Raw genomic sequence first — 13,855 nt, forward strand, 5'->3', positions numbered from 1 at the left:
CGGGACGGGCTGTAGCTATGCCCTTGTCTATGGGCAGCACCTAAGTGTCTTCCTTCTGCATCTAAGTTTGCATCTAAGAACACACAGAGTGCTAAGACATGCCGGAGAAGAAGATTATCTGGAACAGTGGATACGATCGCTGCCCAGCCCTTCTAACAGAATCACTGTCTTGCTCAGGGACTGGCTAGACCAAGTGTTAGGGAGCCAACTTCAGCCCCAGCTGATGAATCCTGCCTCACCCAACTCACTGGTAACTTTCTTCCCTTTGTCTGTCTCTGCTCATGTGACATGGTTCTGGCTAAACAGGTACAGGAGGCTATGAGAAAAGTTTTGTTTGTTTGTTTGTTTGTTGTTCTAAAAAGATACATGAGGGGACTGGCAGATTGCTCAGTGTTTAATAATATGCACTGTTTTTCCAGAGGACCAGAGTCCGATTCCCAGCACCTAGCTCGGGTCACAATGATCTGTAAGTCCAGTATAGGGGCTCCAGTGTTGTCTTCTGGCTCCTCAGCACCCCCAGGCCCTGAGAGACACACTTGCACACACACACATACACAAATAAAATGTGTTTAAAAAGAGAGAGAAAGACACAGTTGTGGTAATGTTTTCATTTCCATCATTGATATTAATTAAATTTGTTCATTGGCATTTTCTTACATGTATAAAATACATTCTATGTTAATATTGTGGTTTTAACTTCATACTATTGTCTCATAAGATGTAATTAGGCAATTCTTGTGTACTGTTTTTATAATTACATACGATTATAATTATTTCAAAATAAGGAATTTAAATTAAAAAGAGAGAGAGAGGCCAACAAAGAGAAATCTCTTTTTCTTTGAGTATACGAGGAGATTATTTTCACCCCCTGGGTAACAAGGGGACAGCCCTGATGATGAAAACCAGGAAGCTGAACTGTGTGCACCACAGCAAGAAGCAATCAGGGTTCCCAAGGACTCCCCCAAAGCTCTCTGTATTCAAGCTTCTTTCTTCTGGTTACGCAATATGGCATATATTGGTCAATGTTTGAACCATTTTGGGATTAGATTTCACTGCTAGAAGTGTTCTGTGTGAGTTCCATGGTCACAACAGGTGGATAACTGGTTATTGGGTGTGTTTGAGGGAGGGGGGAAAATCAATTTTTTCTATTTCCAACTTTGAGCATGCTGCCCCTTCCGTTGAGTGACAGCTGCAGACTCGCAGAGCAGAGTGATGTCTCAGACGTACATGTCATTCTTCTGGGCAGGATATAATTTATATCCATGGCAGCCAACATATCAATGCTTGCTTTAGTAAAGGCCTTGCGCAGAGACCCAGAGTATCTTTAGTATGTAATTTTTAGCGAATTAGCTAGTTCATCAACTAAAGAAACGTTCTTAGCAGAGGGTAAAGAATGCCAGCGAATGGGTAATTTTGGTTAGACTAGAGAGAGTCTAACTCAACCGTAACATTTATCAACTTACCAGTCTTGCTTACAGGAGAATAGGAAGAAGGTTGTAGAGCAAGTGGGTTGTGCCCCTGTCAGAAGATCCCTGGACAAAGAACTTACCTTACCGTACCTGTGGGACTGGGCCAATTATGTCATAGATGGCAGCTTGGGAGAGGAGCTCAGGCTGAACCTGAGTTCAGAGGCAGTTACCTCACATGCTACAAAAACACACAGGCTTCTGTCTAATGAATTGGTCAGGTGTTACATCTCACGGACAGTGACAAGAAGGTGACATACTGTGCAAGTTAACATAGAGATGGACACACTGAGCCGACACAGTAAGGATAGGCGGAGGCCGCAATAATCCGAAGATGGGTATCTTTAGGGACCACTCCCAAACCCCCACTGTGTGCAGGGAAGTTTTGCTTTTCCAGACCTTATTTTGTTTTTTTTGTTTTGTTTTTTTTCTTCATGGCAGGGTGACATTTGAGACTGTGATGGGAGGGGAAGTCTAGTAGTTTGTGCAGTGGAGAGGCTCAGAACCTCATCCAGCTGTTCAAGGTACAATGCTGGATGCCTTAGCAGTTCCGACCTGGTGCTCAATGCTTGGAGGACTATTGGAGAGTCTCAGGGCTTCAGTCCCTACTACACTGAAAGGTTAAGAGACTAGATATTGATGTCACTGACAGACTGTAACACTGTCATCATCACCAGCAGCAGCAGCAGCAGCAGCAGCAGCAGCTGCAGCAGCAGCAGCAGCAGCAGCAGCAGGAGGAAGAGGAGGAGGGAAAGGAGAAGGAACGAGAAGGAGGGCATGGCACATTCAAAAGCAAGGAGCAGAGGCAGACAGGCAAGGACTACACCATTTTTACTCTTGGACCTCTTTATACCTAAGTTGTCTTTTGGAGGGTGCTACCAACTGCCAGGAGGGTCTTTCTTCTCAGATAATGCTTCCTGGAAATGTCCTCATAGACTTGCCTAGAGCTTGTTGAGGAATTTTAATCCAGCATCATGACTGCTCTGGTAAGGGCATATCCAAAGATATGATCCAGATGGAATGTAGATATACTACACGCCTTTAATACCTCTGACTATTACACAAACATACCCTTAGTACACACCTTTGAGCCCAAACAATGATGTCTAATTGAGGGGCAGACAAAGTGAGGAATCAGAGAAAGATTTGACAGAATGAGTCAGAGACAGCATATGCTCAACTTACACAAGAACAGATAGGAAAGAGAGGCTATTTTAAGAGGAGTGAGTGAGAGAGAATTCAGTGTGATTCAATTCAATTCATTTCAGTTCAGTTTGGAGCAGGTCAGAGGCAGTCTTGGTTAGAGGCAGTCTTTCCAAGCAAAGTAATTCAATCAGAAGCCAAGAGAAGCCAATTTGAATCAGTCAGCTTGGTGAGGAGTGTGAGCCAGAACAGCTGAGTTGAACCAGCCAGCCAGAGTTCAGAAAGTGCTAGAAAGGTGAGTTTATTCAGCAGAAAGTCTCAGATGCTGAAAAATTCTAGGTTTAGGTTAGCAGATGGAGGCTGGAAGCTGAACCCTTCAAGTTCCTGACTTGAAGATTAGATTGTACTGAGGCTCGAAGGTTCCAGACCTAAGCCCAAGGGTAGTTAGAACAGAGGAGGAAACACTCTGGGCTGAGTCCAAGCTGTGTATTCTTACAGCTAGGGTACAGCTCTCATCCCATCACTTCATCTGAGGAAATAAGAGGGATGTTTGCATTTACAGGCACTGGAAAATAAACATGGTTTCTCTGCAAGAGCACTGAGTAGACTTAACTGCTGAGCCATTTCTCCAGCACTGAAGTTTTAGTTCTAAAATAACTCACTATACTCCCTATTTATAAAGTATGTATATTTTCAGAAAGTTTTGAAAGTCTCTTCCACAGAATTGAAAGGGGGTGGGGAAATCCTGGAATGTGAGACATCTACCCCTCCCTCAAAAGGGTAGGCACCCTCGTCACTGTCTTATTCATGAAGAACAAAGGTGCTAAAGGGTGAAGGTACTCTTTAGCTTGCAAGATGAGTATATTTAATTTCTTTTGTGCTGTTTATAAGGCAGGGTCATTTCATTAATGACAAAATGTGGCCAGGATCATTTTTCTTCCTAATTACCTTGTTTTAGTCATTCAATATTCCCTCTTTTAATTAATTAATAGATCTTAATTTTTGTAGAACTGTTTTAGATTTGTAGACAAATTGGGCAGGTGTCCCAGACTCACGTAGCCTTCACCTACCTCCCTCCTTCCCTCCCACCCAGTTACTACTAATTATTAACATTGTCACTAACCTTGCAATAGTATGATGCATTTGGATCAATTAATTAACTGGTGATGAAGGATTTTCTTGAGCAAGCCCATTATTTACTCATAGCTTTGGTATGTCCTCTGTGTCCCATCCCCCTCACCCAGTGACCAAAGCACATGAGACCATCTTATCTCCTTAAATTCCTTTTGACAGTGGTATTTTCTCATCCCTCCCATATTTTTGATGACCTGTGAGAGCATTGGGCGATATCACTGAGGTAGAGTAGCTCTCCCCAGTGGAATTTTCTTGGTATTTTTCTTATGGTATTCTGCATTACTTGGGGAGTGAGGTAATAGAGACAGAACACTGTTTTCAGTGGTTACCAACATGAGGCGTGATGACAGTTACAGACTCTACTAACCACCCATCTGAGACAGTGTTGATCATGGATGTTCACTGTGAGGGTTTGATTCCTACCTCTCTCTTTTCTACATCTTGTCCTTCGGAAACAACTCAACTGACCCTTCCTTACCCAGGTGGGACAAATATGACTCTATCTTCAGAGTCACATACCTACATAATTTATGTGTAATTCTCCTACATGAAAAATTTCATTGACGATTTTGTAAGTAGAGGGGCTGATTACACTTTATGGGTTCCAGCTGCTGACCATTTTGAGGCTATGCATCAGCATGTTCTTTGGGACAAGAAGAGTCAAATCACCATGCCGGGTACAAGCACTAGAACAAGCTCTTGATTGGGAGTGGTAGGGTTTGAGATTGGAAGCCAGCGCAGACATTTTATCAGGGGCATGGTCCTGCATGTACTCCTGTCCCTGAAAGCTGCTTGAGTGGTAAGAGGTTCTAATTCGCAGGGCAGCAGAAAGATCGCTCTGCTTGCATACTTCCTGCATGGATTTTGATTCCGCCCCCTCCTATTTGCTCTAAGATCGCCACTCCATGCTGCCATCATCAGAGCATCCTTGGCTGAATAGATCATGTCCTTTACCATTTCTGCCTCGTGCATTTTTCTCCTTCATTTATATCACTGCTATTGTATTAAATCACCCTGCTTGTCCACGTGTTTATCATCTGGCATTGGATGGGGACCATTATTAGCTGCAGGCAGTCAAGGACTTTTGTTACTCATCCTAATACCAAGAAACTGCCCCAAATGAATTAGATTAGATTCCAAAGAAGATACAGCCATTAGGCTGACCGTTGAGGACATTTCCATGGAATGTTCTCAGAAGCTACAAATTAACATAAATGCAAAAGCCCTTTCACAGCTCTGAGCACTTGTGAGGAGCCATTCTTACCAATGCCTGCACTTCCACGGAGAGGAAAGAAGTCTGAAGGCAAATTGTATTATTAGTATCTGATTTCTGTTTGGGCATTTGTAACTCCCAACAAGATGAGCTCATTCTGATTTAGACTGACTTTTCTTAGGAAGCTTAAATTAATAGGTAATTTGCCTGCCATAAAGGAAATCTGACTTAGTTATTTAAAATATTAAGGAAAAACCCTTGACTTTTATGTCAAATGGAAGACAGTCTCCAGAGACTCTGGAAGACTCAGGAGAACCATGTGGGCTAAACATCTGGTCCTCTCATGAATTTCCTAAATGCTGGTCATGTAAGTAGGTGTTCCAGTATCACAACTTTAAAAAAGGGATGAGGGGAAGGCAAGTTTTTACTCTAATTAATCTTCACTACAAGATAGATGAAAACAAAGGTTAACTGTATCAGCTTTATGACTATGCGAGTCCAGGTTCAAAGCCCTGTTTTACCACTTGCCAGATGTGCAATAATGGGAAAATTACTCTAAAATCCCCCTACATTCCACCTTTGTCCTCTGCCAATTATGTTCCACTGGATTTGAAGCTGTGGCCCCCTAGTTATTTTTTAAATATTTATTTTATACATATTTATGTCTGTGTATGTTTTGCCTGCAAGTATGCATGTGAACTGTTGTGTGCATGGCGCCTGCAGAGGCCAGGAGAGGGTAATGGATCCCTGGGAATGGACTTATGGCCTGGTGCGAACTAATGTATCCATGCTGAGAACCAAAATATGCCTCTTCTGCACGAGCAGCAAGTTCTCTTACCCTCTGGGCCAGCTCTGCAGCCTCTGACCTATTAATTCTTAATTATGTTTGGTTTAAATTATGTCTGTGACTTAGGCTCCGACCAGCACTATAAAATAAAGCTCATAATACTTACAAATGCCTCTCATGGCTACAAAGAATATTAAATATGCCTATCTATCTACTATCTATCTATCTATCTATCTATCTATCTATCTATCTATCCATCTATAATCCATCATCTATCTGTCTGTCCATTCATCCATCCATCCATCATCTATCTATCTGTCTATACATCTTCCTTTCTCTTTGATGGTCTTTGATCGTCTTTTTGATTGCCTGCAATCCTTGCTCAAGGATGCTTTCTTTTAGGTCCATTCTACATCCCTGATTGCTGTTGAAACTTTGCGTAGTCACTTCTAGACGCTTCTTTATTAGCTGCCCTTGTTTTCTTCAGGGCCACTGCTGTCTCTGGTGAAAAGGCAGCTAAGGGGATGCAGGCCATTGTCCTACAGCTTCTCCTGTTTTCCATAGGAAGAGGAGCTGGGGGAGGAAGGCAGTCCCAGGTCTCTACCGTGAGAAGCAAGCATGCCTTCATCCTAAGAATTCCTTAGGTCTCTGGAGATGGGTATTTAACAATGCCATCGGCTTCACCCTCTGTCCAAGAAGAACATGTTCTGTGTGGTTCCTTGGATCCTCACTGAGAGAATAAGGCCACCATCCATAGCCAACCGAATGCTACCCAGAATGAGGTACGTGTACCTCAAAAATTCCTGAGGGACCCCTCGCTCCAGTGCTTTGCCTCCTCATTCCAGAATATGAATACAGAAAGGAGCCTAGGTAGTGACTTAATTAATCTTCCTAATTATGGACAAACCATTGGCACACAGCTATTTTCATCTTGAAACTGTATTTTTATAAGGGTATTTAAAGGCTTGAGGGTTTTTTTTTTTCTTCCTTGAGTGTCTCATCATCCTTTTGCAGAATAATGGTTAATTTTAGGAACTCTGAGTTTGATTTGCACTTAAGATTTTTTACAATCTATATATAGGTTGGCCTTTAATAATCATTTATACATTGCCTCTTTTTATATAGGTCATGTGTTCTCCTGGGAGGGTAACAAGATTAGAAACAGCAAATACAGTCAGTGCAGAATAAATTAAAATGCTTCAAACTGCATTATATAATTTCAGAAAATTGGTTTCACACTGAAACGTTTAAATAAGAAAACCAAATGAGTTAAATAAGAAAAAAATAAACCCGCTCTCTCCGTGCATAGCAGGATGGCCATTGTTTAGCAAGTTTGACCTTAGAGTGAGGATGTCTGGCCTCTCCTCACAATGCTGCATCAACCTGACCCATCTGACCACTAATGGGTAAACTATTATTATTTTTCTACATTTTTGTGTTGTTACTTCAAAAGGCTGGTTTCATTCCCATGGAAGAGGAATTGTATTTATTAGTCAAAACACCATCCTAACAGTAATTGTATTTTCGTATATAACTCTCCAAAATCATACACACGAAGCAATAATGCTCTTGCACTATAAACTCAGAGGTGGGTGTGAAATGGGAGGGGCGGGACAACACGCTGCTACTCATTCCGGATAACCGGAAGTGGGTTTTCCTTTCCTGGCTGCACGGAAGTGACACAGCGCTCTAGAGACACTATTGTACTGGCCGGTTTTGTTTGTTTCTCTGAAGTTCAGCATCGCTTTGCTTGTACTGCGTTCTCAGGCTTTCTTCAGTTTCTCTATTCGCGCGTTAAAGGCCTCTTCCTGTACTTGGAGTTTTTCGTTTATCTCTTTCTGTGGAGACAATCATACACACACACACATATATATAAAGTGGATATGATGGAGCTATCTTTGGCTGCACATTGTCTTTGTGGTTTTGACATACTATAGTGCCTAAAGACAGACATTATCCCTCGAGCACACCTTCCTGTTTTGTAGACAGAGCTCTGTTCCAGCCTGTGGTGATTCGATAACACTTTATCGTATTTCTCTGCACATTCCCAATGGATAGCATGTCCACCGCGGACAGGAAGTGGTATTTGGACAGCCATTTTTCACACAGCCTCATGGTGGAAGATAGGATAACTGATCTGCATTTCCAGACAAGTTTGCCAATGAAGGCTGAATCAGAGAAACTGCTCTAGGCTTAGTCGGGCAGTGTTGTGGGCCCCTCCACCCGTTTGCTTCGGCCCGCCCTCTAATGCAGTCTAAATGGGATTCCTGGAGTCTTCAGTGCATGAAATAGTAACAATTAGGACAGCTCTCATCGTTAAGAGTATTCATCACACATTACAATTCTTGCACTAATGCCACTGATATGAAAAAACAAGCAAGCAAGCAAACAAACAAACAAATAAACAAAAATTCACCTCTCATAAGCAATGGGTGACTGGTTTTAGGGGTCATGGCAGACTCTGGCGGTGATACTGTGCACACTAACATCGCTACCTCTGTAATTCCAGAAATGCATCTCACTACGTTTGCACGTTATCTCAATGCTAGGGGCTCAGAAAATGCTTTCCTTTTTGTCAAGGATGCATGAGACCGTTGCATACAGACACAATGGCAGTTGGGTGGCTACTGTCTGAGTGCCTCAAGCACAGAACAAGTGTATGGAGAACACTTTAAACTCCTGTGTGTTAAAGAGTCAAAGTCTAGATCATTTAAGTATATAATTTAATTTGAAATCTTTGTGCTGTGTTCTAAATAGGGGTGGAAACCCAGTTTCATGAACAGATATGATTAAAACTATTTATATGTGTTTATGTAATTTTTAAGAAAGTGAATGTAATTGGTAATTTTTAAATGTTTTCCCTGATTATCATTTTAATGAGGTTTGGTTTTCACCTCATGGGAAGGGTTGATATTTCTGACAGGTCACATTGATGTCAACAATTGTGGATTTGGGATTTATATGAGTATAGAATGGGACAGGGATTTTAAGGTGGTAGTTATTATTTGGTTGTTGTCGTCGTCCTCCTCCTCCTTCTTTGACTAACTTTTGACTTGTTTTCTTCAATTTTTTTCTTCGTGAGTGGTTGAGTGGATGAGACAGGGGAAGGGATAAAATGGTCCCCCAGTTGTCTCTTTTCACAGATGCCCCTATGAAGTACTCTGGCAGAACTAAAAGGATCATGGCTTATGTACTATCAACTAGCCTATAGTCGAGTTTGTCTAGGTCACTTCAGACAAGCCATGGGACCCTTCTGTCATCGTGTGGACCATGAAGTAGTGACAGTGACTAGCTAGCACCGTGCTTCAGCTTCACAGTCACAATCCCAACTCCCGATGTCACAATATACTTCACTCATGGCAAAGTTCACTAAGGTATTATCATGAAATATTAAAAATCATCACGCCTTGTGAATTGGCATAAATATATGGAATATTGCACCATGTAGGTGTTGACACCGTCTGAGGAAACAATTTTGACACAGTTCTAAAGGACTGAGATGATGTGTACTAGTCAGGAGGTAGGCTTCTCCTTTCACAGAGGTCCTTCCGAGTCCACTCATCGTCTTGTGTTTTTCAGAGAGGCACGACTGGGCTTCCACTAACCAGCTCCCTCTTTGGCATCTCACAAAGGTCTTCGAAAGGATCTGGAAACTTTTCTTGCGTTTCCCTGAGAAAGTTTATCATGCTGTGTGCGGGCTTTGGAGAGCAGGTGCCTGAAGGTCTCATGTGCCTCACAGGAGGAAAGAAAACGTACAGATCTTCAGACCTTGGTCACTGGTGCTTTGGTTTAGCTACCACCAAGAGAGTCAGAATGAGAGGAATCCACATGTACCCAAAGGATCCATTGGTTTGCTGTCTCCTTATTCTTCTTCAGAATGCTGCTGAACAGACATTCATCTTAGGGCTGGGTCTTACGCTATCTCTTTTAGGACGTGTTCTGAATCCCCTGACCTGTGATCAGTAGCTTTCACTGACCACAACCTCAGATGACTTCTCTAACATGTACAATCCAAAGCTGTCAGAATGTAACCTATGCAACATACGTAACTTTCATAACATAATGTAAGCTAATGTAATGCAAGACATCATAAACCGCAGGGTGGCAAGTTATGGCCACATTAGTTTCCCACATTATTTTATTCGTTTGCTGTGTCAGGGCCAACAGCCAATCTTTAATGCAAGGGTTCAGCATTCTCATTCCCAATTTTCTAAAATATGATTCTTTAAATATATTAAAGTTGTTTCCATTGGGTCTTATTTTTTATTATGCAGTTTGGAGCCAAGCTAATTTCATTTCAAATGTATCTTTAAAATGAAAATATATAGACTATATTGGCTTAAAATGTTTGGTCTATTCTGTGTAATTTTCATTGACATCTGAGGGCCAAGAGAACTTCATTCTTAATAAATCTCTAAAACTGCGGAGTGAATTGTGGGAAAATTAAGTGGGTAAACATAAAAATTAAGGGCTCACTCTCCATTTCAGGGGGTTCTTTATTAGGGAAGTGGATATTGGCTTGGAATCACAATAGAGAACTCGCTTTGATATAATGTACTGAAACATGAATTCTCTATTGACCTTTTCTGCAGAAACTGCAATAACACTGTGGCTTTTAAATAAAGAGGAAGAAAAAAATCAGAGAGCGATCACAAAAGCTGAGGGAGAGGGGAAAAAAAACCCTTTCACTGAGTGGGTACGGCAGATGCTTGGATCCAGTGTCCACTGACACGCAGTTTCGAAACGGGGCGTGGCAGGTTTTAGAATTGGGATCGTTTAAAAGTGGAAAGTTGCTCAGCCCATCCGACACAGGACACAACTGAAGCCAGGCTCGGGGCTATCTCCTAACTTGGAATTTGCCCAAGAGGGAGGTAGGTGAGGGGGAAGCACGAAGCCACGGGTGTCTTAACGGAGTAGCCCGGGCCCTGCGTTAGATGTGTGGCTTCCTTGGATGGCACTGCCCTTGCAGCTGTGACCAGGCTCATAGCATCGCTAAGCCTACTGAGCCCAGGGACTACAGACAAGTGGCAGTCTGTCTGAGTCCCATTCTTTTGATTTGTTGTTTGAAGCGCCCTCTTCCCCTGCATGAAGTTTAGCAGGGTTGCAGAGAGAAAATACACATGGTGGTTTGCTATCTTGAGACATTGTAGAAATCCATTATCATTTTGCCATCTCGTTGAAAAGAAGATAAAGCCTGGGCAGCAGTAATTTGCCCCACACTGATTAGATCCTCCCAATATGGAGATGCTCACAGTACCTAAAGGGTCTGTGGTTCTCCCTTCTGGTCCACCGTCTCCCTCTGTGCATAATGTACTTAGGTGTAGGAGTTGTCCAACTTCCAGGGTGGCTTCACGCTAATGAGAAGAGAACAACCTGGTAGACTAATCCTGTTCGTTCTGTCAAAGACGAGAGGGACTGATGCTGCAGACTCGAATGCTTTAAAAGAAAAGCATCAGTGGAGAGTTAGCAACACACAGCTCCCTTCATGGAGCGTGGCCTTGGTAAAGATGGTTTCAATTGTGGGTCCTGCAAACAATTCTCTTGCTTGTCTGGTAGTTCCTCGGCGATAATTTCAGAGCTGTGGGATTTGCAAAGGAGCCCCAGGGCCATGATTATACGTAAACTATATTTAGAGGAAATGTTATCAAATCTAAAAAGGAGGTATGTTCTGAACTCAGCTTAATTCGGCTGCACTCTGCCCTTCTACACAGTAACCAATTATTACGTTCACAGGGCCGTTAACAATAGGCCTTTGTGTAAAACGTGTTCTTCCACTGTTTCTGGTAAACACTAAACACCCCTTATTAAGCTGGGGACTTTGGCTGATTCTGTTGGCACCAGGTCATTAAATGCTCGTGTAAATATTGCAATAATGTTTGACGATTAAGCGAGTAGTGAGGTATGCTTAGGACAACCTAAGTTTTTTTGCTCTTCCCAAATTAGTTATTAATACAGTGTGCTTTGTATATATGACCCCAAGTAAAGATGAAAAAATAAATCAGTCTTCCCTCAAGTGCATAAGTGTTGTTGTGATGTATGGTCATTTCTCAAAATAGGCAGTTCACTTTAAGCATCTGGCTTAGGAAACGATGTGGATGGCTGTAAGTTGTTACGTGAAGGTAGGTAGTAGGTATCTGGTCCTTGGACAGAACGGCCAAGTATTAAACACAAAATAACCCTCCAAGAGATGATGGGCAGCTGCCCAGAGGCGGTCCCTACTACCCATTGGTGTAACCGGCTGAGCAATTAGTGATGTACAAAGACAGGAAGTACCCGAGAAGAATTGCAAATGTGACGCTGCGTGAGGTGTCTTAGTTAAGCACAGTGTTTGATTGGCAGCAATCACTTTTCAGGAGCCTGGGTCACTTAACTCTTGTGTAAGGCCTGTTTACCGTGTGGTGTGGCTCCAAGTCTTCACCGGGAGTTCTTTTTCTGGGGTTTCAGTGTCGTGGGTTGTGCAGGCCGACAACACACAACACACAGCCAGAGGTGCTGCTGGCGGGTCTGTTTTTGTGATCCTGCTGAATCCAGAAGACTCAGCAGAGGATTATGTAGCCTTGTGAGGTAGAGCGTGCAAACCGTAAACCTCGCTCTTGCTTGACCAGAGCAGAGCAGTGCTTACAGATGTTGCCTAATTTGCCAAGCATAACCAGGGTTGGGGAGGGGTAGGGCTCTGTCCTTTCTCACTCAGTACCTGCATGCTAATCAAAACTTCATCCGTCACTCGCTCCAGGGCTAATTTTACGTCATCAATGGTGAAGCCACCTAAGGGATCCTCCTCTCCCTTTTCGCTCTCCAGCAGGGCTTCCTGGGTCCCTTGCTCTTGATCCAGCACCTAAGACGGTGGAAATAAACACATTCAAGTAGGGAAAATAAGGAACACTCAGGGGAGTTCTTGAGTGCTCGGGATTTACGCGCAATCTCAAACTTCTACTCTGTGTGGCCCTACCTGGAGCACTATCAAACTGGAAAGAGGCACTGATTTTATGTAACCACGTATCTTAGGGATTACAAGTGACTTGGTGGTGGTGGTGGGGGGGGGAGGGGATCTCTATGGTGAAGCCTGGGTAGGATGTGGGGAGGAGAAGAAAAAAAAAATCCCTCTGGACCACCATCATCTGGCCTGTGTGTGAATCAAGTCAAAAAGGAATATTGTCCAGGAAAACGTCAGAGGCAGAGACCACGGGGGACATGAGCTCTTTCCATCTTGCTCTATGATAATGCTTTAGCAGGTGGGGGGTGGGGTGGGGGCTGTGGGGAAGACCTTCCCAAGCCTACCTTCTGTTCCATGTCAGGCGTTGGCAACGGCTCTAAGAAGGCTGAATACGTGTCCAATGAGATACCTTCTTCCAGGGGGGCTGGGAAGGGATAGTCTGCAGGCTTGACAACCTCTATGGTTTGCTGGAAAAGAAGAGCTTTTGGTGAGGGGGCTCTGTCTCACCATATCAAATCGAGTATCTTGCTTAAGTACCATCTGCTTCAAGCCGTTGATACCATTGCCCTCTTCATTGCCTGGTGCCTTCCATGCACCATCTCTCACTCATAACTAGCATCGCCTTCTCATCGTTTCTGGACACTGTGGTTGAAGGTTCATTCATTGGCCTTGATCTCTGCACCGTGTCCCTGCCTCTCACTCTTGTCTGCTAGCTCTCTGTAGGAAGAGAGCCAAACCTCAGCCCCCCCTCCCCCATCTATCTGTCTTCTCCATTCGAGGCAGAAGGTTTGGTCCTTACTACACCCAGTAATGGCTGATTGACACAGCTTAGCGGGATGCCGATGCTCTTGTGGGTACAAGCATAGTGGCTATCACCAGCCTGGGGCAATAGGGTCTGCCTTCGGTGAGGACCTGAGCTTGAGCCTCAAGACCCACATGAAAACAAACGAAAAACAAACAAGAAACCAAAATAAAATAAAATAAAATAAAAACCCAAACCCAAAGCAAAACAACAACAACAAACAAAGCCAAGCATGGTGGTATGTGGTTGTAATCCCACATTACTGAGGAAGCAGAGGGGGTGGGTCCCTGAGGATCATTGGTAAGCTCCAATGTTAGAAAAGAAAAAAGAGGAGAGGAGGAGAGGAGAGGAGAGGAGAGGAGAGGAGAGGAGAGAG

At 43.3% G+C, this 13,855-nt stretch overlaps 1 protein-coding gene across 1 annotated transcript in view; it reads right to left on the bottom strand.

The window, feature by feature from the left end:
- Positions 1-7,212: 7,212 nt before the first annotated feature.
- Positions 7,213-13,855, bottom strand: part of Cabcoco1 (ciliary associated calcium binding coiled-coil 1) — a 99,304-nt gene continuing 92,661 nt past the window's right edge. The window contains exons 6-8 of the mRNA XM_021205709.1: positions 13,022-13,144; positions 12,438-12,578; positions 7,213-7,581 (exon numbers count right to left, since the gene is read on the bottom strand). Of these exons, the coding sequence (XP_021061368.1) occupies positions 7,507-7,581; positions 12,438-12,578; positions 13,022-13,144 (339 nt within the window). The 3' untranslated portion in view covers positions 7,213-7,506. The remainder of the gene's footprint in view (positions 7,582-12,437; positions 12,579-13,021; positions 13,145-13,855) is intronic.

Source organism: Mus pahari, chromosome 9 (genome assembly GCF_900095145.1).
Source record: "Mus pahari chromosome 9, PAHARI_EIJ_v1.1, whole genome shotgun sequence".
Taxonomy (NCBI): domain Eukaryota; kingdom Metazoa; phylum Chordata; class Mammalia; order Rodentia; family Muridae; genus Mus; species Mus pahari.